This window comes from Cyprinodon tularosa, unplaced genomic scaffold, assembly GCF_016077235.1.
Source record: "Cyprinodon tularosa strain WSP-4 unplaced genomic scaffold, ASM1607723v1 ctg49, whole genome shotgun sequence".
NCBI lineage: Eukaryota > Metazoa > Chordata > Actinopteri > Cyprinodontiformes > Cyprinodontidae > Cyprinodon > Cyprinodon tularosa.
Genome location: NW_024039218.1, coordinates 369,266 through 396,579, shown reverse-complemented (window position 1 = coordinate 396,579; position 27,314 = coordinate 369,266). Strand labels below are relative to the sequence as shown.

General features: G+C 38.5%; 1 protein-coding gene across 4 annotated transcripts in view; it reads left to right on the top strand.

The window, feature by feature from the left end:
* The first annotated feature begins 16,604 nt into the window (after positions 1–16,604).
* The window catches only part of LOC119794729 (probable phospholipid-transporting ATPase IH), a 52,497-nt gene continuing 41,787 nt past the window's right edge, over positions 16,605–27,314 (top strand). For all 4 annotated transcript variants that reach the window (XM_038302395.1, XM_038302394.1, XM_038302397.1 and 1 more), the window contains exon 1: positions 16,605–17,105. In XM_038302395.1, coding sequence (XP_038158323.1) covers positions 17,067–17,105 — 39 coding nt within the window. In that variant the 5' untranslated portion in view covers positions 16,605–17,066. The remainder of the gene's footprint in view (positions 17,106–27,314) is intronic.

The following is a 27,314-nucleotide window of genomic DNA, read 5'->3' as shown; positions in this document are numbered from 1 at the left end:
TTCTTGTCAGGAAAAAGATCCTCTACTTTCACATTCTTCATATTCTTAGTTACTTTTAAAAACTTTTTAACATCTAATACACCATAACCTTTCTTTCGTTGAGTTGGTGTTCGGGATCTGCTAGATGAGGCTAAAACTTCTTCTGTCCAGCCTTCATCTTCACCGTCCCCCTCCTCTTCCTCATCCAAATTACTTTCTGATTCCAGCATTTTTTCTGAACATTTCAATTCTGTATCTCTGTCATCATTTTCAATTTGAGAAACAATAGAGCCTTCAGAAAATTTCCTTTTTTTGACAAGTTCCCAACCATCTTCCTCCATGGTCTGACTAGAACCCTCAATCTCAGTGTCTGTTTTCTCAAGAGGAGACTTTAGCAAACTCTGGCTCTGTCCCTCCTCACTGCTGTTTTCTTGCTTTTCTTGTGAATCATTTACCGTTTGACTTTCCAAGGCCTGTTCTCCATCCTCTAACACATATATATCCTGCACTTCCCCTTCGCTGCGGACATTTATCTCAGATATTTGCCCTTCTGTTTTTTTGGACTCCGCATTCCTCAAATCTGAATCTTCAGTTTGATTCGTCAAATGTTCGCCTTCTTTATTCTGATTTTGAGAATCATCAGGAGAAGATTTTTTTCCCGGACACGCTCGAACTAAGTGACCAATTTCAACACAACCGAAACACACCAAAGTACCAGAGTTTACGTAAATGGCGTAATCGAAACCATCTACTCGCACATTGAGAACAAAATTCAGATCTTCATCCTTTTTATTCAAGATCATAAGAACCTGTCTCCTGTGTGAAACGACGTGTTTTAACTGCGGTGATTTGCAACCCGATGGTAATTTCCTGATCGCGGACACAATTTTCCCATGACGCGACAACTCTCTCACTAACAAATCATCACTAATGAAGGGAGGAATATTCGCAATCGAGACTTTTTTAGCTGGATTACTCAATGGAGAAACAGACAAAAAAACGTCATTGACAACAATGCCTTTTTCGATCACTTTGTTTGCCTTCTCCACGCTGTCAACAAAAATAACCACAGCACTGTTCATCCGAGCAGCGGATTTAATGCTGCTACAGCCTACAACTTCTCCCACCGCTAAACTACATTCCTCCACTGTCAGAGTGGGACTATTGGGTATGATCTTCAACCCATGTTGTCTCGTTAATTTGGTGAAATTCATTTCCGGCATTGTGAGCCAAAAAGGCCAAAAATGCCGGAACAACCCACAAAAATGTAATCAAATACACTCAGTCTCACTCCACAACCACAGTACTTAAAGAACAATACCCATACAAATACCAAAAGAGGTGAAAAAAGCAAAGTTAGAAGTTCTCAATCTCTCAGTCCACTCACCACACGCTCCTCCACCAACCCCCAGCATGCAGTGCGAAAGAAAGAAAGAAAGAAAGAAAGAAAGAAAGAAAGAAAGAAGGAAAGAAAGAAAGAAAGAAAGAAAGAAAGAAAGAAAGAAAGAAAGAAAGAAAGAAAGAAAGAAAGAAAGAAAGAAAGAAAGAAAGAAAGAAAGAAAGAAAGAAAGAAAGAAAGAAAGAAAGAAAGAAAGAAAATCAAAACAGTTATAGCTTGATCATTGACTTCTTGTTATTTATTAATGGGTGTACTAAAGAGGACCTTGGAACAGCTCCTTTGCTTAATTCCCTTTTACCACTTTTTACCAACTGAATGTTGCTCCTTCCCTCTTTTTGTCACACTTGACACCTTTTTCCAGCATGTTCAGGTATTTCTGTAATCCATTCCATGTCTTCTGAGGATCGAGGAAAGTCTATCCCAGGGTGGGGACAAGGGCTGTGGGGAGCTGCAGTAAGTCAAGCTGGTGGAGGGAGGGTGGAGGACTAGAGAGACAGGGAGGAGGGGGAGCAGGTAAAGGGGATCGTGTTCCGGCTCCTGGGGACAGGAGACTTGGCGTGGTACCACACTGCCCACCCAACATCAACACTCTCAGGTTCCCTGGCTCAGATGGGACAGATAATCAACCTCTCTCCACAGGGACCATCTGGAGGCAAGCAGGGGAGTGAGAGCCATATTTTATTTCTATATAACATAAATTCACTCATCTTCTGATGGGAGAAAAAAAAGGAAAAAAAAACCTTTTTCTGTTTTCTCCATTCAACAGCTGACAGCTGATTGATTACATCAACACATGAGCACAACATGTAACACCCGGCTTAAGGAGAGCGTCCAACACATGTTCACGCTCACAGCAAGCGCTTTTCCCCTCCCTGTGTCTCAGAGCCTCCTGTTTGATTGACGCCGCTATCCCTGAAGAGATCAGTGGACGGCCACTTTGATTATCATCTCACCGTGGTAACTGAGAAAACGCTAATCCCATAATAATCCCTCACAGTGTGGGAGTGTCTGACCTCCTACAAAGGGAAGCACATGCACAAACACATGTGTTAAAAACACACATGGGTGCTTTTACACCTAAAAGTTAGTAAACCGAAGAGATCAACAGCTCACATGCTGTTTTTGTTTTCCTTCACACCTTCACACACATTAAGGTCTGGATATTACAGAATGTGTGAGTCTCTAGTCCCCTGAAAAAAAGGAGAGCCTACCTTTGAAGAAGACACAACCCTGCTGCCTCTTAAATGGGGTGAAAATGTCAGCTTTGTACACCAGAAACTCTGAAAACATAGGATCTCAGCTACAGAAATGTATATAACGAGGCTCTTTGTGCGTAACTTTGATAGATAAAATAGAAAAACAGATGAGGAAGCAACTTAATACCTATTGACATTTTAAGAAGGAAGTTATCAAAAAATATACCCTTTTAGTTTCAGTCATCTAACAAGAGTTTAGTGTAATTCATTACATTTAGAAGTGTTAGCAGCATATAACAGGGTCCATCTGTGTGTCTTTGTATCAATCCAGCTGTTCTGTGAAGACATCAGAGTTTTGTTAGAGAATCCAAGTGAGCAGACAGCATTATGAAGACAACAAAAACAGAAAGGACATGTCAGAGATAAAGAGGCAAAAACAGGATTATGTTAAACAACAATACCTTAAGTTTTGAGGTAGCTACATCTAATTCATCCATCCATTTATTTCCACTTAGTCCTCCTCAGGGTCGCAGTGGGGCCGGTGCACATCTGGGACCCTGAGGGCGAGAGGCGAAGAGAGATATCAAAATGTGATTCTAGAACCTGATTTGTATTAAACTCTCTCCTCAAAGATGATAGATCTCACTCCCATAGAACATTCTTGTTCAAACACCTCCTCCAGAGTGTGAGGATTGCTGTTCCAGACCAAATTTACCAGGGATTTTTCATTGTAGCACTAAACAAAAGAGTAAAAAAAAAACAACAACAACAAAAAAAAAACTAGTGCAAATGTCATGGTATACATTAAGTAAACCTAAGAGCCATTTTCAGCTCTGGAATCCTTAGATCTAACAAATAAAAACTGCAATTCCATGTTAATATGACCGAATCTAAAAGTGCAACAACTTAATTTTTAAATAATAAACAAAATAAAACTGTAAAAATAAATCCAAGGGATATATTAGTTGTGGTTTCTGTTCCAGTGCATATCATAATTTATTTATCACAAATTGATTCTGTATTGTCTTCTGTACAGTGGCCACCATCAGTTCTACAGGGGCACTGGCCCCTGTTGGCCTCTGTCTAGAACCGCCCATGGTGGGGAGGACAGGCTTGGGTGTGTTGTTCACGTCAGAGGTATCAATACAACAACAATAGCTGACTCAAAAAAAAATTAACAAAACAGAAGAATAGGATGAATGCTTTACCATGCTGGTGATCGATATATAGAGGAGGAGATTTCTAGCTGTTTTAAATCGGTTGTCTATTTAGTACTGATTTAATAGATTGTTAAAGAGAAAATATATCATTTCTTCAAGCAGCAATCATCCAATCAAACAAAGAGCACAAATAAACAACAGTAAATCGTAGAATAAATCTTTTGACTTTGGTAGAATGCATCTGGTAGTCTACATAACACATCTGCTGCTCAAAATAAATATATCTAGCTGTTAGGAATATCTAGATTATTCAAAGCAGACATCTTCCTTTTCACCATGTCATTATTTATTAAATGAACCAAAATTTAAATGTTGGTACAAAAACGTTGATAAAAATCCAGAAAACCTCGTCTCTACAAGGCTGAAAAGTAACCTTTAAACTGGAATTTAAATAACACTTGTTTTTATTTTACCATAATTTTTACTAATTCATTACAAAAGGTAAGTGTGACCTTTAATATACTGAAAACATTTTCTCCTAAAATACTCTTAAACTACTGCATATTCATATTTATAAATATTTATAATATTCGGATATTTTGCATTTATTAAAAGTTAAAGTAATCAAGAAAATGGAATTTTAATCTGTTTAAAATAAAAACCTGTGTTTCTAATTGGGAGATTTTCTGCCATTTGCCTCTGACGGCTCTCTGGATGCAATTCTAAAAATGCGACTGACATTAGTTATATGCTGTAGGTCATTTAGTTCAGTGTTTTTAACACCTTTTTCCGGCTATCATTTTTTGCATGCTTTTTCCTGTTTTTCCTTTTTTGTCTTCATGCTGTTATTTATTTGTCTTTCTTTACATTCAAAATACAGGCCTGATCTGACAGTCAGATCAAGCTCGTCTCTGTGGAGTAACCACAGCTTTCCCGAAGACGTGGAGTGATGGCTGGCACATGTAGAGTACGTGCAGCTTGACTGCAAGGAGATGTGCTCTGCAGGGGGTCTGGGAGTCAATGGATGTCACTGTTTAACAAGCTGTTACAGCTCTGCGGTATAGGCAAGAAAAAAAATGAAGACAGGACAAAGAGACCGTGCAATTCTTTGCTTGTGAATGTGTGTGGGGATATGGTAATAACACATAAATACTTGTGTGCCCCTTCAATTTGATAACATGGTTAGCATGCTGAAAGGGGCATACACCCTCATGCACACTTGGTGGTGGGTCCAAATGGGTCATTATTTTGCTTCCTTAGAGAAATTGGTTGCTCTGCTTTCTTTCTGATGGAAAACTGTACAATGGTGTCTCGCTGTACATCCTGTTATAAAAAATATTCCACAATTAGGTTTGACAATTTGAATTTCTTTAAAACGCTTGAGCATTTGATATGTATTTCCCCATAAAAGACTAGGAGGAAGAGGTTGATTTTATAGTTTCCTTAGGTGGTCTTATGGTGTGAAGGGATAGATTAGACTTAGACGTAAACTTAAACTCAACTTTATTTATCTATTGGGATTACTCCTTTAGGGAAATTCTGGATCCAGTAGCTTATATAGGGTACAAAGAGTTAAAGCTAAGAATTAAAGATAAAAAAAAATAATACAACAGATAATATAAAAAGAATGTACATAGTACAAAAAAGCATAGAAAAGAAAAACGTTGTTATGTCCTGGTATATGTTTCCCTTAGATTAAATAAAAGGGTGATATGAAGCTGTTATATGCCTTAATTTAAAATATGAAGAGCAAAAAAAAAAAACTAAGTAAGATTAATGATTTTTCTTTTATTGATAAATACTGATTAACATACCTATTTTGACCTGCTAACACCTGTTTGCAAAGCTACCTGGTCCCTATCGTTTGGAGCCCATGTCTTCCCTGTTATAATTCAAATTGTGTTTATAAACATACATTACTTAAAGAAGATTTTTGAAATCTTAATTCTCTTGGTTATTTCTCAATTAAGTATTTATAATGATTCATCTACTAAGTCAAATGAAAAGCTGGAATCAACTGTTTGATTCCAATGAGGAGTTATTGGCTTTATGAGCCTCAGAGTGAAAATTAAAGACTGGCTTTAATCAGTTGTTTAAAATGTGCTTTATTCTTAGAGAATAAATGTATAAAACTAATACTGGTTATTTTTACCAGGAGCTATAGATCAGGACAGCTAATATTTTTTTCCTTCTCAACACTCATATGTTTTGCATGCTGCAATGTAACTGCTGTAGCAAATATCAACTATTTCAACAACCTAAACCCAAAATTCACAGAAATGAAACCTAAATTCTAAGACCACGGTTGTTTTCTTCAGTTACAAGTATTGCCTGAACCAAATTAACACACTCAACAAAACAATGATAGTCTACTTTTTTTTATTTTGTTTTTCAAATGACTGAATCACATAATCACAAAATTAGAGCAAATATAAATAAAGTTATATGCATATTCTCCCCTTCTAAAATGAAATTGAATATATCGACTGTTTGCATGCAGTAATTTATTTCAGCCTACTTTGAAGATGCCTGTAAAAAAAAAGGGGAAGGTTTGATATACCTTAAAGATCGCCGGCCACTCCTTTCTTGTTAAACATGAAAATATTTATAATGCTGCATGATTTATATTCAAAACAATAGGATGCTGTAGGTTTGGCAGCTTCTTTGGCTTAAGTAAATAAAACTGATTATGCATTAGATCAAGCTCATCTCAGTGAAGATTATTTAATGAAAGTTAAACTTTGGATGGGATATGAAGCTTTATTTTTAAATTCGTTATTAATGTTTATAGGCTAATTTAAGCATGTATAATAGGACCAGGTCACAAGCAAATTACGCTGCTGCTTAGGGCCCTTATGTCAGCAGGGGGTTTAAATGAGCACTTGACTTCTCACTAAGACTGTCAATCCTATTAAAATGATTAATCTATTTTTTTATGCAAATAAATTCTAAATTAGTGAAAACAATTCCCTGACCTTCTCTGACTATGCGGGGGCTACAGTAGTCAACAAAAGTTGGATGTAGTGTTTGATTTTGATTTAAAAAAAAAAACTTTTCTTGTCATTCATTGCAACCATTTGAAGAAATATGATGTTTGTAGTTCAGCTTAATTTGCAATAAGTTGTGGTATATTTTTAGTAGGTGCAAATGTAGGGGAACCATATACTCAGACTACTTTTAAGGTAATTTATTGTCTCTCAATCTTTTGGACAGTTTCTCAATCAACTGAAACATCAGAAACATCTTGAGACCAACATTGCATATGTATCAGTGCTTCACCAAAAACCCTTATTCTGAACTCTAAAACTTTTTCAGAACTACTAGACTTGTATGTTTTCACTGAACAAAGAAATCTATCTTTAGGGTGAGTTTGCCAAATAATTGTGTGAGTCTGGGAAGCCCACCATGTTCTCACTCTCTTATCGAGTCCTAGGTACTTGCATATACATACTGTCGAAACCCTTTGGGGAAAGAGTCCTGCAGCTCACTAACACCACAGGCCACCACATTTTTATGACTGGCCTCTGTGGTGCAACCACAGCGCACATCCATCTTTTCAGCATTAGCGTGATAGATGTATTTTTCACGCTGCCATTAGGGCTGAAGCCGATGCTGTGCAAGGCTTGGGTATGCTAATGTGCCCTCTCACACCTGCAGTTTCCAATTACCCCCGAGGAACAGAGCCAAGACTCGCTTTGCAGCCAACAGCAATACTATGAGTAATGGCAAAATTGCACGAGTCCTTTTTGTGGAAAATTGGAGGGGTAGGGGGGGTTAGAGAGGCTGAGGATCAAAAGGTAAGAAGTGGGAGGGCAGGTGAAGACAGGGAGATTCAGAGCTTTTACCTGAAAATATGTTTCAACTTTTATAAACAGCAGTCTGTTTTTTAAAGCACTACATTTTATTTTATCATACATAACGAATGAAGCAGAGAAACAGACTAAAGCCTGTGTTTAGACAGAATTGACTTACTTTCTTGGGTCATAGCAGCATGCCTTCTGCTACCTTGGGCATCAGTGGTGTCTAAACCGTGTGCACCAACACTGAGCATCCTCTGACTGCCTCTCTCCTGCCAGTTATGCAGATTAGATATTCCTAATGACCACGTGATGCAGAGAGAGACAGATGAAGCTTGATAGGCCTATTTTCAGCCCATGGAGCCCCTGATAGCTCTGCAAGTGTTGGACAGGGTCCCCGTGGCTGCTGGCCTTGATAACAGGGGGGCGGAAAATCAATCACCTTCTTGACAGCCGTGTGAGAAACTCCGCCCATAAATTTCTCTCCTCATCTCTTCCTCCAGTTAGTGTTTCTTGTCTCTTTTGTCAGGTGTAGAGGTGTACCTATTCTGCATGTGGGAGAGAAGCACATGCATGTCACTGCCTATGTGTACCAGTATATGATTGCAGAGGAGGTGAGGAAGCACCTGGAAAAGATCTGGCAGGATTAGTGAGTTGTAGGAGTTGGTAATGGGGAAGAACACATGTTTAGGTCAGTATGCTGCTCCAAACACTGTTCCTCTCATTATATTTCCCTCTCTGACTTTCCCATCCACAAAATCCCCTCTTTTTCTGTCTCTCATTCTCCCACATGTGTATGTGTGATGACTCTGACTCTGTGTTTACGGGGTGAGGAGGGGGTTACAGAATCCTTAGAGAGGACTTGGCAGTCGCCTTTCTCCCTCTCGCTTCATTGCTTCGGTCCTTCCCAAATCCTATTTCACGGTGCCAAGCATGCACTCCCTGGGATCTCACAACTCCAGTCTCCAGACGCAGGTTTAAGCCCCTCTCTTGGCACCAGGGTCGGGCATAGAGAGATGGCATGTGACGTGCATCAACACCACCAGAGACAAAAATGCACCTATTATCTTTGCTCAGAGTCCTACAGCTTGCACGTTTGCAAAATATTAGTCTTGCAAGATAAATTAGACGCAACAGCTAACAGGAAGCAAAAGGTCACACAAATTTGCAACCAAGCAGAACTGAGCATACTCCAAAACTTAGTGATTCAGAGAACTACAAATGAGCTCAATGTGGCTGCAACTGTTCAAGCTCTACGAATTAAGAATCTGAAAACAAAACGTGTTAATTGTCACAATCACTTAATTTGTTCCAACATAGAACAAAAACAAGGTTTCCAGTTCTCTTATTACATATTCTTAGAAAATTAATTAGTTGCTAAATTACCTGAGCCACGAGGAAGAAATAAAGATGAGACATTAATTTACCACTCAGTGTGTTTTTGAACAATGTCCAATAGATGGCGCCAAATACCTGAGAATTTACTTCCTCTGGTTTAAGTGTTTAGATATCCCTTATAACTTTTTCCTATTTTGCAACATTTAAAACACCAAACGTAATGTATTTTAGGTTTTTATGTCCAACCAAAAAAAAGTTATGCAAAATAATCAAGTGGATGTAGAATTACCATAATTAATACTTTATTTCATTTAATCGAAAACATTTTATTAATCCCAGGAGGGAAATTAAATGCTAGAGCAACACATATGTTTCCTTTTTTTTTCAAATAGTTGTAGGTGTTGATACATACGTGTGGGCTGGCCAGCATTAGAGACTCGTAGACTCACTCACTGGTATATGATGATTTATAAGGGTATTCTGCCTCTGCTCCCCTCATACCTCTGTGAGTACATTCAACCAAGATCGGCTGGACTGTATTCTCTACGTTCTCAAGAGTCTTTGCTTCTGTCTGTACCTAGTGTCCGCACTGAAGCTGGAAAGACAGCTTTTCAGTACTCTGCCCCCACAGCATGGAAAAATCTTCAGAAAGACGGGAAGTTGAAGGATTTGATTCCAATCGGACATTTTAAACGATTGCTCAAAGGTTTGGAAATTAGCTCTATGGTTTGTAACTGTTTTATGAATTTCTAATTATAGATGGATGTAATTGTAAACTGTAATGTAATGTGTAATGTAATCTTTTGCCGCTATCTTGGCCAGGACTCCCTTGAAAAAGAGTTTGTTAAACTCAATGGGACTTTTCCTGGTTAAATAAAGGAATAAATAAATAAAAATAAATAAATAAATAAAAAGATAGCTTTATCCAGGAAGGATCTTCTGTAGCGGTCTGTCTGAAGAAGATTTAGATAAGACTCTCTGTTGTTGTTTAAACATCTTCTGAGGAGGATGCTCACTGTTGTCTATAATGTTCTTACTTTATGAATGGTAAATGGTAAATGGTCTGTACTTACATAGAACTTTCTAAGTCAGGAGACTTGACCAAAGTGCTTTAAACTACATTCAGTCATTCACCCATTCACACACACAGATGAGGAATTCTCCTTTGTAAAATAATCTCCTGAGGTTCCAGGGGAGCTCCCAGAACAGAGCCGACCTACTCTCTTAGCTTGTTGAGCTTCTTTCACTCATTTGTTCTTATGCTGTTACCCCAGCGGATGATGGAAGAACAGATCACACTCTCCACAAACAATCTATAGAAGATATGTAGTGTCTTTTTTTCTAACCCCAAAGAACCTAAGCTTAAGTAAGAAGTACAATCTGCCTTGTCCCTTCTTGTAGGTACCTGTTGCTGTGGCAGTGCAGTTTGTTGTTTAGGTGAACACCAAGGTATTTGTACTCCTCCAACACCTCCACTTCTTAACCCATATTATTAATAGGATTCAGCTTATTGCTATTCTTCTGTCAGTCATCTCCCTTGTCTTGTTAACATTCAGGATCAGATGATTGTTTCGACACAATACCACAAACCGTTTCAACAGCTCCCTGTTGAAACGGTTTGTGGTATCTTCTTGTCCATCCTTGATGCAACAAATGACTGCAGAATAATCTGAGTATTTCTGCATATGACAGGACTCTGCCTCTGTCCTCTTGGGATAAAGCGTGATGGAAAATAGATTGATGGAGGGATAAATGATGGATGGATGGATTGGCAGTGGCAGCTAGGGCATCTAAGGGCTCTGTCACACCTTGCCGATTTAGACAGCATATGCCAGACGTCCCAGAGTCTCTTAAAACGCTGAGATATTCTTAACTTTCCATGTATTTTTTCAATTTTGGGAGTATACATAGCGTATTCATAACGAGTCCAGAATTTATGTCCAAAGACAGCCTAACATATGCATAACACATGGCCCATGAAATGTCACAAACCAGTATCTTTCTACATGGACCGGGCCAGTGATGTGCCTGGAGGTGCCCTTCCTACATAAATAAATGTTTTTATTTATTTGATTGCGGTATTAACCTAAGTGCTGTTTACCACCCACCAAAAAAAGGACCCAGAGAAAGAATAAGAAAGAAAAACAGTTTACAGTCTCAGCAGATTCAGCGTCACATCTGCTAGGAAGTTTGTTGGTCGTGGGGGTTGGCATGAATGCAAGGAGGATTCATCACACTCAACTTCTTGCTCACCCTATGATGCGGATGCAGTCTTGAGGAGACTTTTATACCAAAACGCTGCCAATACTCCATTATACAGCAGCTGCTTGTTTGTAACACGTTCATTGGTAGTCTGGAACACGTCCAATACATTGGTATACGTTGGAGATAAGTTCTTGATAAGTAACGCATAAGTTATGCACAGGTTACTCAAATGTTTTGGATAAGCTAGACGCCATGACTTATGAGTAACTAACACTTAATGAATGTCAACAATCAGATAATTTATGTGTAACTTATGGCCCACTTGCTCAAAATTTGGTCAGGAATGGTGTGATTGTTTGCGTAGTCAGGTTTTATTTTTGTGGTGGGGGTCAAAGTAAATATAGAAATTTCCAGTGTAGAATCCTTGTAAAGTCTATGGCCAAAAAATCGGATACACCCTGGATAATTATTATTAATGAGATAACTTTCATTCTGAAATTTCAGACATCATTGATTCCTTTTAAGTAAAGGCTGTTTCCTGGAAGAAAAAAAAACTACAGAAGTGCTTCTTCAGACAGAAGTAAAAAAGGGTATAGTGTTGAAAAGCTGAACAGAGGTGGTTAACGACTAGACTCTAGGTTCACTATAACATCTATAAAGAGGGACTTCGGCGATGTAAATTAAAACTGTAAAATGCAAGAGAATATTTTCTCTCTGAGATTATCAGCAAAAACATTAAAATCATAAAAAGCTTGTCTTAGTGGCTAACCCTCCTGTGAGGGTATTTGAACTTCATTTTATTATAGCCTGCTGCAAAGTTGCACAAGACAGAGACTGCTATTTTCAAGGTCTTCAGTCACATCTGAATAATGCAGACTGAAAGCTCCACAGTGCTAGTATCATTGGACGTTAGGGAAGCATTCGACATACTTGATCACTCTGTTTTGAGAACACCTGAGAAACTGAGTCGGCCTTTCTAGTACAGCTCCAGACTAACACTGTACTAGTCCAGAGCTGTCTTGTTCGTAGGTATCTTTACATCTGATACTCCAAAACCCTGAGGGTCCATCTTAGGGCTCCTTTTATTCAATATGTAGGTGCTTACTCTCAGATTTTGCTAAACAACAACAACATATGTTACCACAGCTTACACTATCAACATGTGACAATGAACTGCTGTTGATCCAGAAAGCTGCTATCCGATAATCATCACTAAAACTAACAAAGTAGAACATAACACCACCCTTCTAAAGTCCTTACACTGGCTTCTTGATCTCAGAGAACATATATACAGATTTGTTTAAATGCAATATTCTTAGTCTGTAGTCCAACTTTTCTTTAACTGCATTTATTATGTCACTGAAGTGTCAAGTTTTTCCGAACTAGACAGAGAACTTTGCCTTGATTGGGTCCAAAAAAAACTGAATCTAGTTGTATTGTTCTGCAGCAAAGGGTAACTGCAAATGCTACAATAAAAAATAGTTAACAAGTTTACACCTTACATGCCTAACACTAACAATAAACAGCACCATAAATAACGTCAGCTCTTTTGACAAAGTTTTCACAAAGTTCCTCTATAGAGTAGGCCCATCCATGGCAGTCTAAACCTTTACGGGAAAACTACTCATATAATATTGATGCTGTTGTTCATATTTCTACAATATTCCTCATATTCTCAATTTCCCAGTGCCAGCGACTGGATATGGGGATCATTTTCATGTGTACAGTATAATAGGATCTGGGATTTGTGCTGACAGCAATGCAGTGTCAGCCACTTGCAGGAGGCTGTTCTGGTGAAAACTACAAGTAAAACGTAAACTGAAAATCCCCCATATAAATATTTTAGTAGGAGTCATTATACAACTTGTCAGCATATGGGGCTTAGCTGATTTGTCCCTTTACTTCTTTTACTTTTGAGTAAAAATACATTAAAATACATTATGTTCTTCTACTCAGATTGAATGCCTCCTTTTGAGAACCTAGATTTTCACATCTTAACTTCCCTCAATTAAAAACTGAAAAAGGCCAGACAAAGTGGAATAGGAGAAAAAAAAGAAAAATGGTTTTGTTGAACAAACAGCAGGAGAAGTGATAGAAGTGATGGAGGAGCAGACATGAAGAAAGATTAAAGGTCATAGCTGCAATTTTTGCATGAAAGGGTAATCTTTTTCAAAAATAATGAAACTACAGAACATCTAAGGTGGTGCAGAATAAAAGTATACATTTTTTTGAAAAAGCATAATATATAGGTGATTGTAATATAAACTATGACGAGTTCAAAATATATAAGATGTACTTTTGTCCATGACGCCAACGCGACAAAGCTCAGACAAAAACCTAGTAGCCTTATAATAGCCCTAAGAAAATACTTCCATGTCTTTGATTCAAGCTAATATTAATGAGCAAAACTAGGTTGAACATTGGTAAAGCCTTTGAGAGTTGGTGCTGACTTAAGGAAGCAAAGGGGCTTCGAAGGCATGCAGAGTTTGCTGCGTTTCTATTTATGTGCTAGGTTAATTGCTTGGTTTTTTAGCATTAGCATTAATGGACCAGGTAGCTGTCTCGCAAAGGGTACAAAACCAGAGTGGGCGAGTGTGCCACTTATTGCCTGGGTGAAGTTAAACTTATAGCTAATACCTTTAATTACTAGACTGAGATTTGACAGCACCTTATTATACACTTTTTAAAATACAAGAGCAAACTGGAATTGTAACCACTTAAACAAAAGAAAAAGAGAAAAAAGGAGGATAAGAATAGACCATGTTACAAGGATAACCTAGATTTTGTATAAACTTCATAGTACATATACAAAAATTGTGCCTAATATACTTAGATCATTTCAACATTAGGAAAATCTTATTTCAAATCAATTTTTATAGTCTGTGAACCCCCCACAGCTTTGCCCCCCCTCTGGCCCATTCAACAACATAACTACAGCTCCGCCACTGGCTGCATGCACATATGATTTAAAACCCAAGTTGCCATATGTATACTTTCCTGTCTGTCGATGTACACACAACACACTAAAGTTGCTATAGTCAGACTTTGTCGCCCTCTAGTGGCTAGAGTTATACCACATTAGGTCTAATTCAACAAATTTAAAAAGGTAATACTTCAAGTGTTTCTACTGTTAAATATATAAGAATTAATATCCGTTCAATTTGCAATCTTTTCGATCGCAAAAGCTAAATAGTTTTTTCATATATTTGTGAAAGAAAGAAAAAACATATCTAAAGAGCCGTGATTGTATGATCTTATCCAACCTTAGGTTACAGAAAACCGTCTTACTAAAACAAAAATTTACTGTGCAAAGTCTTAAAACTATAGTTAAAATTGTTCTAGTTGATATATAGTTAGTGCATTATATGCAATCGTTTTGATTACGTACAAAAAACACAGAAGCAAAGAAAGAACAATGACCTAATTCCTCCCTTTCAATGAATTGAAGCAGGTGGTCACACATGTGATTATGTCTGCAGCAGCTGTAGAAACATCAACCTTTGATGCAAACCAACCTTTTCTTTTAGAAATCAAGGCCACACTCACAAACCATAAAAGCTGATTTACTGAACTCCAACTTTTTCGGAAACAGAGACAGAAATATTTTTAGAATTAATGGAAAAATGTCAAGGGTGAAGAAGCCAGTACACTAAATGATTCATTCTCTTTAATGTGGCTGGGATCTCAGCAGGATACATTTTTAATGACTGCATAGTGTGCATAAAAAATGACATTAAAACATCTACATGAAAATTGCAGCTGATGAACATAAAGCATATTGCAATTTGTCCTCTGATGCAGACTCATCATACCCGTCTGACTGCCCCCTGGATCTTAACACAGACGAAACAGCAGTGTCAAGGATTAACAGGTCATAATAAAAGTGTTGTATCCCTATGCAATATTAATAGGCTCTGACCTAATTGACAGTATTAGCAGTGCAAATGAAATGCCCGTATCAGACATCCCTGCTTTCAAAGCCTCTCAGACTGGAAGATGTTGCAGCTATTTTTGGATTCTATGTCCATCCAATTTCATTGGTGTAAATTAGAGAACAGATCCTACACTGGAAAAAATAATGCAACTGCTTTTGGCATTAACTTAATCATATTTAGTTATCACAATTATTTTATGTCCTACCCTGCCAACATGAAACAATAATAATAAAGTAACTAAACATGATTAAGTAAATGCCAAAAACGGTTACATAATTTTTTTCAGTTTACTATGGATGCATTATATATTATCTGTCTGAAGCTGTAACTTATAAGATGTATTTGTGAATCAATCATGAAGACTGCTATTAACCATCATGTTTGCTTAGGCCCATGCCTCACAAATTTCTTACTATATTGATAAGTGCAATTAATGTTAGGTAGATTTCTAGATTTTTAGGTCTTCTGTCTGTGAAAATATTTAATCGAGTCAGTTGGGGTTTGAGCTTGATGGGAAAATAATCTGTTTTAGTAAATTGTGTTTGTTGGTCTCTCTTCGGAACAATGATTAATTTCTTACACATTAGGTCATTTTCATTCCACCAAGACAGCTGTTTCGTTTTATCCCATCACAGCTCAAAACATTATAACATAGTATAAAGTTCTGAAGTTAGAAAAATGTATTTTAAATGCATTCATCCATTTCTTAATGACAAACTAAACATATCTCTATGAATGAAGTCATGACTGGTTAGGCTACTTCTAATATTAGCACCAGTAGGAGGAAACATGGTAAAAATATAAGATTAATTTTCATAGATAGATAGATAGATAGATAGATAGATAGATAGATAGATAGATAGATAGATAGATAGATAGATAGATAGATAGATAGATAGATAGATAGATAGATAGATAGATAGATAGATAGATAGATAGATAGATAGATAGATAGATAGATAGATAGATAGATAGATAGATAGATAGATAGATAGATAGATTTCAGAATTGTACCAACTGCGGAACTGTGAACTTATAATTAGATTTTCGTCCTGTTGTTTAGACAAAGCATGTTTGGGATACCAGCCGCCTGCACTCAAGGCACTGAAATAGCGTTGACATAACACACACTTAGAGGTTAAATACTGATGGGGAGAAATGACGTCAAAGACTTAGTCCTGCCGAGTACAGATTCATGGAGAATGAAAAAGCATTTGAAGACATAGTTTAACCTTTTGCATTGTTTTATGTTTGTCTCATTGTATTACACATCATGTATATAAGGAAGTTTTTAGTCTTACACTCTCTGCTTATCTGGACATTATTAAAGAGCAGCACTAAAAAAGTAATAGCTGGTATGGGATCTGTTGGAGATTTTTTTCAAAGAACATAATGGAGAAAGTAACACGGTCTAATTAAGGTTTACAGTATAGGGTAATGTTCATGGGATCTTTTTTCCCCCTGAATTTGTTCTTTATTTAAAGATTTTATGGACTGCAGTGGGATTCTTTTTTTTCCCATTTGAGCAGGTGCTCCTTGCATCAGAGCTATTTAAATTGGAGATGAGAGGAGCGCTTTTGCGCATGCGTCACGCAGTCATCTGACGAGTGCGCCCTGTTGACGATTGGCAGCTCCACACCAAGGGCCACCGCTCTTACTACGGGAACGCACACACTCCGTCTCCGCCAGGACGCATCTGTTTGATGAATAAACCCTTTCAAACAGTGAAGATAAAACAATGCGAAGCAGTTGAACGGTTAAAGAGAAAAGAAACGCGTGTTGAAATGTGGCGGGCGGTGCGGGATTAAGGGGCTGGGAGCTCGGGGGGCTGCGTGGGTCTTCCTTCCAGGGATGCCATGAAAATCACAGGAGCGGAGTAGCTGAGAGAGGAAAAAGAGACCGTCGCTCTTCGCTAGAAACGCAGAAAAGGCAGCGGCGCCGGTGGCGGAGAGAGATGGATCCATTTGGAAACCTGCGCTTCTTTAGGTAGCGCTGAGGAAGATCCAGGGAGAGCTGAGCCGTCTCTGCCTCTGCCTCCACCGGAGCTGTCTGGAAGGATGGATTTCAACCTGCTTCGGAACATCATCAGCAGATACGTAAGGGCCACCGTCTAAACCATCTCTTCATGCCTGCATGAACTCAAACAGCTTTTATTTCTAAGCTTGCGCTGGTTTCCCCCAGAGGTGGGTGACACAGAATGACAGATGCTTTGCTCATCTGCAGTCATGCACATGTCACAGGATCAGGTTTGGCAGAAGCCTCACTGTTGTTTTTTTGAGCTCAATGAGAAAGTGCCAGTAGCTGCAGACCCTGTGTGTGTGTGGGTGTGTATGTGTGTGTGTGGTTGGGCAGATAGAAACTTTGCTGGCCTATTTATAGAGCTTTGCTTAAATATTCATGCCCCACGTTTTGTCACACTCAGTCTACAGCAAACACGTCTGGATGTGATAGACCAGTAGAAATAAGTGAATGGAAGCATAAAACAAATCAATCTCAGTCAATCTCTTTTGGTTGTATTGTTTGGCTGGAACACGTTGTCTGAAGCCAGGGGCGATTCTAGGGTCAGAGGTTTAGGTGTGCTGAGCTCCCAGAGAGCTGCCTTATCAGGCCTGATAAATGTCCCTGTTTTCTACATATATTTTCATCATTTTTTAAACCTGTTTAGTGCCTTTTACCAATTTCTATCATTCATTTACATCTGACTTTTGCCAAATATCCCACAATCAAAGCAGAAAGCAGCATTTTTTGACAGGAATATTCCAACCATTTAAATCCTTTTAACCAGTTTCCTTGAAAGGCACTTCTGTGTGCAAAACTGAGTGAGTGGGAACTATAACAGTTCTAAATATTTGGGTCCAGTAGTTTTATCTCTCAAATCAAAAGGCAGATTTTAAGTTAAATTGGTGTGGTAGCTGCATCTCTTCTTCTCTTTCCCTGCTCTGCTTTGTCTCATCTCTCTGTTCTTCTCTTCCCTGTACAGTAAAATAAAGCAAGTAAAGCATAAAGATGATTAGGAAAACTATATATGTCTTGTTTAGACGAAGGTCCACTGATATGTTAAGCATAGGATGTTTCTGGAAGGCGTTTAATTATGGGCGATCATCAAAATAATGTTTTTCAGATTAAGATGTATAAATATTTATTTGGGCTACTCCTACCCCAATCATGTTGCTTTTCTTTCTTTTTTTAAACAAATAATGAAATGACCATGATGAGGCTGTTTGCACACACTCTCTCACACAAACATATCTTGTGTCACACTATCCTTGTGGGCACCTTCCTTTGACTTCCATTCATTTCCAACTAATTTCTATGGCTTAACCGTGACCCTTGCCCTAACCCCAACCACTACCATCACATACTTAAAGTTCTAGTTATACTCCTGCAACAGTGTGTCACAGTGAGCTTGTTGCAGATATTTTTGATTTATGCCCAATTTTGAAGCATGGTCAGCGCTATGTTATTCCACGCCACAACGCAAAAGGGACAATCACAAACTAGCTGTGGGTCTGGATACGGCCGAGGCGCTGAGGAAGTGGGGGCAAGTTTGTGTGACAACAGAGGGACATGAAGGTGAAAAAGAGCGGGGATCCAGGTGGAAAAAGGGTCCCAGCATTCCTGCGCACCTTGCTCTTCTAGCTGGTAAGGTACCAAACAGGAAATACGGATAGTGTAGAGTGGATGTAGATTTGACCAATCAGAGGCCTCCAGTCTCCTGTTGGATAGGTGCATCTGAGTGTCTGCAGCAGGGGCGGGGGGATATCTGCGTTAACTGCGACACACAGGCAGACAACCTGCTTTCTGAGTGTAAATCAGCTTTAGGACACATCTAAACTTAATTCACACATTAGCTCTAAACCTTACCCCCACCCCAAGATCAGAACTTCTCCTCATAGGGGCCTGTCATTAGTCCCCATAAGTACCTATAAGTCCTACACCACATTCAGTCATTCACCTATTCATGCACAAACTACATTATAGCCACTGCTGCCCTGGGGCTCACTGACAGAAGCGAGGCTGCCATATAGTGGCCCCACCGGGCCGTCTGACCACCATCAATAAGCAATGCATGTGAAGTGTCTTGCCCACTGACACAACAACACTGAAAACTGGAGCTGGGGCTCAAACCAACAACCCTCCGATCGCAAACTCCTGCGCCTCTGACGCCACTGCCACCCCAATGGGCATCCAGTTAGCTTGTCATTAGTAGCATCTTGGCTTTTATAAACACATGCATATGACAGCAGCTAGCTTCTCCCATTCCAGTTTAAACCGGACAGTTGTACTGAACACCTGGAAGGTTAGCAAACTCCTACCTAAACACATAAAAAAGTCTATTTTAAGTTTAAGCACAGCAAACACATGGACTAGTAATCATATGAATGTGTTGGTATTAAGTATAAATTGAGCAGTGTAACATATTCTGGTTAAAGTCAGGCACACACTGCTATAGCAGGTCCATCACTCATAAGGAAGCGCTTTGTTCTGCAGAGAGCTCAGACTGACTCCCTCCCAGAGTCCTTGATGGTAGAATGATGGATCGAACCATTTTGAAGGTGGGTGGTTGAAACATTACTTGTTAAATCAAGTAATGTATAGTTATTTCTAGGGCTGAAACAATTAATCGGATTAATTGTAATAAATCGATTATTGAAATAATTTGCAACTAAAGGCACTAAAATGTGCCTTTAGTTGACAGAGCAACTCACTTAGAGCAGTAATTATACCAAATGATTCAAATTCATTGTTTAGATGATAAATTAAGTTTCTTATAATGACTAGAAACTTATCATGATGATGATGAACTATACGATAAATACCCACCCCTAGCTCTATCCATCCCTATAGCAAGGATTTTGCCACCACCATGTTTCACAGTGGCGATTGAGTGTTAAATATTTAATGCATAGAACTAGGGCTGAAACTAACGATTATTTTGATTAATCTGTCAATTTTTTGTAATAATCCGATGGCAAACGGTTCCTTATAGATTCTTTTATGAAATTAAACCAGGTGAAACTAAACTTAGACTTAGACTTACGCAGATTTATGTGTCATTTTATTTACACAAGTGTAAAACAAAAAGAAATGAAACAAATTTTTTTTTTCCAGTTTTGGATAGAAAATATTGACAGATGAAAATGTTTGATTTACTATAAATGCAAAATACTTTTTGTGTTTTTTTTTGTACAATTTTGATCTAAGTGCAGCTCAAGGTGGGCTGCTCTGGCCAAACTCCAGTTAATGATTAATTGATTTCTATATTAGTTGTCGATATTTCAATAATCGATTAATCAAGATTAATTGTTTCAATGTAGAATTTTGTAATTTTGTTTGTAAAAACATCAAATCTGGCTTTGTTTGACTTACAAGTGTATTTGCTGTATATGCACTAGGGCATAGAGATCAAAGAGTAGATAATGTAAAACATACTTTTAGCTGACAGAGCAACCCAATTTCAGCGGTTATTATATCAAAATGCTAAAAAATATATAAACATTTTGTATTTAAGAGGAATAAAATTTTAAAAATAATTGACAGATTAATAAATTTACAAAATAATTGTTAGTTGCAGCCCTAATATGCACCCTACCTGGCTTGCGGCTCATTTTAAACAGAACATTCCTTAACAGTGGATATATTCTTAATAGTGTAATATATATATAGATCTGATTTGTCTAGTGCGTGTTTGATAGGTATACATTTAACAGATCTCTCTCCTGAGCTGTGACCTCCTCCATTCTATAGAGCTGCTAATAGCCTTGTGGTTGCTTCTCTTATTAATTATCTCCCCTGCGCTCTGTCAGTTTAGGTAGACAGCATTTCTTGTTAGTTTAGCTGCTTATACCTTTTTTAACCTTTTTCACATTTTTTTTCCATGATGCTACAGGCAACTTAAATAGTTAATGTTTTTTTTATTTAATGTTTTTTACTTCTTTCACACGCCGCCCATAAGCCAAGACAGCGTAGAACTACAAATAACCACAAACCTTCAGTAGTACAATATGATTAAGTGTCTACAAAAGTTGTTTTTTGTTGATTTTGCTTCACAATTGGATCTAGTTTTGGACTTTGATTCTGACTCTTTTATATGCTTTGATTTAAATCATTCCTTTGCTGCACTGGTTCTATGTTTTGGGTTGCAGCCCTGCTGGAATGTGAGCATCCACATTAGTCTCTTGGGTATTTGCAGCTTATAACAGGTTTGTTACCTGGATTTAACTCCATCCACATCTCTGTCAGGTGTGATTAAAGGTGTTGGTGAAAGATATTTCTCCCACAACATTTTGCTAACACCACTATGTTTCATGATGGGGTTGATATGTTAAGAGTAGTTTCATGTGAAATTTTGTTTTTTTTGTCACACATGGAAGGCACCATTTCCCACATGTTTTATGTTTTTTGTATTTGTTTTTGGTCTTTTCACTGCTTCTCTGATCCATACTCTCCTTTCAATTTAGGTGGATTAGCTATTGGTTTGGGCATTGGGAATCGATCAGAACCCGTTCTAACCTTTAAATTTTCTCGGAATGGTGCAAAAAAAATTATTTTCTATTCCTAGTTTCCATGCCCAGGCTTCTGAACAGAAACGGAAAGCTGCCCAATATTAGCGTAGAAGAATCTGCAGCATTGTGTGCGCAACCATCTGTTTCTGCTGCTGCATTCAAAGGTGGGGCTTAAAGTTTATAAAGGAAATGACCAGATGGCTTCCTGCGACACCGGTGATGGGATTATATACTGCAAAGCACGGCTAATGGTTGACATGATTAAACACAGACAGAGTCGGGGTAAGAGCATCCTCTTTGACCTGCTGCACTGGTAATGTGCTACGATAGGCTCCCTGTGGAAATTTCTCCTTCCTCTAAGTTCATTGCGCACCTTCTGCAGGAAAAACAGAGCCTATGTATTGTTCCTCTTACTTTACATCTTCACAGTAAACCAACTTGTTTCCTTTGCGTGGTTGATATAATGAAAAGCATTTTAGAGTAGAGCTGCCAAATTTATGAATAATTTAAAGCATAACTTCATCCATTGTTTATTGTTGTTCATTTGGGATCTGTTCCATATGATAAAACCTGCTAACTAAATGGCGAAGTATAAAATTTGATCATGTGAAAACAGAGGTTAGCAAACAATGCTTAGGATATAAACTCCGCAACCTTCCTGCACTCAGCCTAGCACTGCACCGATTTCAGAATCGGGTAAATGAAATAATAAAATTGTCCTGTGCGGCAGAAGAAACATGCAGGCATTGGATAAATGTAAATGTGTTTTAATGATGTTTTAAACAACAAAGCTCAGTGAAAACATAACTCATGTGATTCATAAGCTTTATATTAGTTCATAATTCTGATATTTTTATCGTAGTTAAAAATAACTATGTGATCATTTATATTAACGTTCACACAAAGTTAGACGTTCCAGGAATTAAACTTTAAGTTCAAACCATTTAAACAGACTAAAGTCCTTTAGCCAGCTGATTCATAACATGTAACCTTTTATGATCCTTCTTAGAAGAGTTGAGAATCGATCAGAACCTGGATAGAAAGACGCAATCAGATCCAGAATGGCTTAAATTAAAAAACAATACCCAATCCTAATTCGGTGCCTAGCAGCGATGCAAGGCTTTCCCCCTTTTTTATGTGAGCGATTGTTTGAACGTAGCTCAGTGAGATGTTTAAAACTTGTGTTGATCCTGACCCGTCTGTTGTGCTGTCTGGTTTTCATGATGTTATTTTTTCTCTAAATGTTCTCCAGCCATCCTCTGACGTCTTTCTAGAACAGCTGAAGTAGCTTAGATTAGACACAGAAGGCCTCTTTATTATGCCAGACAGTTGTTCTGGATTTTCTTTAGAGCTGTGAAAGTTAAAGTGGTTAAAATACCTTTTCATACCACACTTTTCACATTGTTTTTTTTTTTAAATAGCTTTACAAAAAATAGAATAATCAAAAGTCAGTCTCTCCTTTGGTGCTGAATTCAGAGATATTGGATCCCAATCAGAGTTTGGTTTACTTAGCCAGATATTTCTGTTGGAAACTTTGTTTAGAAAACTAGTGCATGTTTGTAGCGAGGTGGAAACGTCCACAGAACAGCAGCCGTGTAAAGCTGAGCTGTTTACGTTAGCTACATTACTGGTCGGCCTGGTCTGAATGGGTCGCTGCCCTCGGCAACCTCTGATTATATGGCAGGATAGAAAGCAGCTGGCCAGTGGGCGGCTGAATTACAGGGGGAAGAAAAACGTGCAGTGTGTTTGAAAAACCCACAGTGACAGGCCTGCTGAAGCCTTCAGCAGTTTTCACATATTTTAATTGCTTTAACCTGGTAGAAAGGCTATGTATTAAGATGTCATCTTGTGGGACATTAAGTTTTTTTCCTATAAATTGCCTGCGTAACGGGGAATGTTTATGATGGTTGACTGTATGAAGGGAGTTTAGATTCAAAGTCAGACGACGAGAAGGAGGGGGAAGGGGGGGAAATGGGTCACTGAACGCGTCCCCCATTCCTCAACCCACTGCATCCTAACAAATTCTCCTGCACTATTTACCCTGCAAAGTATTTATCTTTATTTAAATTATCTGGATATTGATTTACAATTCAAGGGAGGGATGATGTACGGGACCTCCTGTTAACCCTCCCATTTTCTGAGCAGATGCTTCTGTAATGGGTCTACACAGCAGAACAAACATTACATCCTGCAAAGTGATTAAAATGTGGTAAGCAGTTGAGTCGAAGCCCTTTCAGATGGAGAGAGTCGTCTGGCCCTATCAAGGTCACGGCCCAAATGCAGCCTGGTAATGAATTAATAAATCAGCTCCATCCTCTGAAGAATGGTCTTTTAATTTAGTCCACTTTACTCCAGGGAGAGCAGGTCTGAGGCCATATAAGCTGTATTTTGTCTCCCTATAATCACTGGTTGGTTCAACTTTATGTACACGCTTTGGTCATTTTCCGTAAGTGAAATATTTCTTAATCTTTTAAACTGTTATAGAGAGATGAATGTAAATTATTTGATATAAGCCATAGATATTCTTTAGTTTTAAATGAATCTAGAGAGGCTCTTAAAGGCGACACTTAAATGGATAAATAGGAATATGAAAAATGACTAAAACAATTTTTGAATCGGAAAAAGTAAAAAAAATATTTATACATATTTCAGGAGGACAAGAAGTAATTTACAACCTTCTCTGTACCTGGTATGTAACTATGACGTGACTCCTGGGCCTACAGTATCTCCCTGAGCTGCACCTTAAATTGCAAATGAGAAGAATACAGACTGTGTAACTGTGTTTAGATGGTTATAAATTAGGAAATGGAAGAAAGAAACTATACCGTTGTGGTTGGAAATAATTCAGGGAGGTTTATTAAAGTCATCCTTTGCAAGTGAGAGCCTCCCATTTAGTGTCACAGTGTTTACTCTGATGCTGTGTAAAGAATGACCAACAATACACAGTCAAAATATTTACAGAACCAACAGCAAGAAACCTCTCACATGTCGAGTTATGAGAATTGTCTTGCTGAGTGTCTGGGCTACAGGGAGGGAGCAGAGAAACTTGTTCCTAGTGCTGGGAGACATGGGAAAAAATCATATATCATGATATGGACTATTTTATATCACAATAATGATATATATTGCAATAGAATCAGAATCAGAAGAAATTTGACTTGGTGTTGATGGTGCAGAAAAAAATATATACAGAATACAGGTTCTATAGTTATATACAATTTAAAGCATACAATTTGCTATATACAATATATAGTATATAGCTATGTACTATATTCACAGAAGGCTGTGCGTTAATGTAACTCAGGAGTTTCTGGAGATGCTACGTTAGTGTGGCTACTACGTCCTGAATGGGGGAGGGAGTTGTCAGTGTCATGGGGTCTCTGGGCCTTATTGATAAGGCTGGTAGCAGATGGGAAGAAACTGTTCTTGTGGCGTGAGGTTTTGGTCTTGATTAACTGCAGCCTCCTGTCAGAGGCAAGTGTCTGAAATAGTTTGTGGCTGGGGTGCGAGGGATCAGCCACATTCTTCCCTGCACGCCTCAGAGTCCTGGATGCTACAGATCCTGGAGAGATGGTAGATTGCAGCCCATCACCTTCTTTGCAGACTAGATGAGATGCCGTGGTCTGCCCAGTTGGTGGTGGCACCAGCGTACCAGATGATAATGGAGGAGTTGAGGATGGACTCAATGACGGAGGAGTAGAAGTGCACCATCATTGTGCTTTGCAATGTTTTTTTTTTTTCAGGGGGAACTTGTTTAATCCATTCGTTCAATTACTGTTTTCTACATACATGGCCTACATTGTTGAAAATTGCTCATTCCTTCATTCACTAATGCATCGTATCGGAGACATTTGCCAAATGCCCAACAAGCAAAGCAGAATGCTATTTTTTTTTTTTAGAACAATATTCCAAACCTTGAAAGCATTTGAACCATTTGTCATTAAAGTCTCGTTATGTGCAAAACTGAGTGAGCGGGTCCTAGAACTATTTTAACTGGTTAGGACAAAAAGTCTAAAAAAGGCAGATTTTGAGATCCCAGGAAGTACGTCTTCTGCTGGGCTTTCTTGGTGAGGGAGTTGATGTTCAGCTCCCACTGAACATTAACTGGGAGAACGATCATCTCCTAGGTCCTGAGAGATGATAGTTTCCATAAAGCAGAAAGACTCCACAGTGTCAATGGTGTAGTCACAGATGGTGATGGGGATAGCTGGGGAAGTTCTTCCTGAAGTTAAAAAAAACCCATCTCCACTGTTTTTAGAGCCTTGAGCTCTAGGTTGTTCTGGTATGGCCCTCTGGGTATGCCCCAATTATGTACGTTTTCACCCAATCTCTGAAAAATACGACAAAACAATATAATTGCTTAGTTTTTACAACTTTATTTTGAAGTGACATTTACAAAACTGTCATAAAAGAGAAAAATAAATTGTAGTGCAGCAGTATATATGCATAAGATGACGACAGATGAGGAAGCAGTAGAGATACAGTTACCTTTCTCATTTTTTTCAAAATCCTATGGTTTTTATTCTTGCAACTTCCTCACACTGTTTTACAACCCACGTAAACTGTTTGGATTCGTATGTATTTTTTTCTGGTTCTTCTTTAGGTGATAGAAGAGGTTTGTTGTGTTGCCGTCGGGTGAGCAAGTGGTCTAGTAGCATAGTTTGCATATAACCGTTGTCTGCTCTGTAAAAGTGGTGAAAGTGCTTCATCTAGGGCTTCCGGCGTAGCTGTCTTTGTTGCAATCACAGGTTCAAGACTTCAGCCTCCTGCATCTCTATCTCTATGCTCTCCTTAGTTAAGTGTCGTAAAGCATGACAAAAAGCAGTGTGTGAGTCAAAAGCCATAAAGCAGCATCATGTTGCAAAACAGCGCTTCTTTATGGATAGAAAAAAAAAGAAAAAAAAGTGTTTACCGCTTATATGAGTGTAGGCTGCGTGACTACACAAAAGCCAGGCACACACTGTATGATTATTTCAATTGTTGTACAGTGTAGCTAATAGCCCCTTGATATATATGGGTTTTATATTTTATGTTCTTTGACAATCATACAAGTTTTGTATCGCAAATGAAGCACTCTTATTAGCTAAGCGCTCTCATTATCTAAGTTTCTGTTTCCTTGAGAGCATGATATAATTTGTTTTTGTACTCACGAGCTCTCTCTGCCATGCTCTGACCATGATGTAACTTGTTTTTGGTTTCGGCTGTCCACGAGCCCTAGGTGGGTTCAGGGGATGCCGGAAACATATTATGGTTTCTGTAATCATGCGCTCCAGGCGTGAACGATCATTTTCCTGATTGGGCGAAAGATTTTCCTTCGAAGTTTGGCATAAATGACGGGTGGCCGTTGGCACTGGCAGATACTGCTAGGGTTGCGTACGAATGCCTAGCTGCGCGGGTTGCTGCCCTGCCAGGGTCGACTGGCTCTCCGATCCTTTGTGTCTCATTAAGGGGGACAATATAATTTGTATTGGAACAATATAATTTTTTATTCAGCACCGTGCTTTGATTGATGTGCTTGCTTTGCTGTGTTTTGTGGCGGAAACACTGTGTGTGTATCTCTGTGTCATCTTTATTACCGACTCATCCCGATCCTGCCTAAATTTCATAATACACCCCTCTTTACCCTTTGTATACTGCAGGTCGATTGAAAAAATTCTCGCATGACTGGAGAATCGGCCCGAAAAGAGCGAACTTGTACAGTGTATGCCTGGCCTAATGTGTTCATCATAGTCTGCCTTGGGAATTATTTGCTTGAATACAAAATAAAATGGTGTTAGAAACTAGAGGAATGAGAAAATA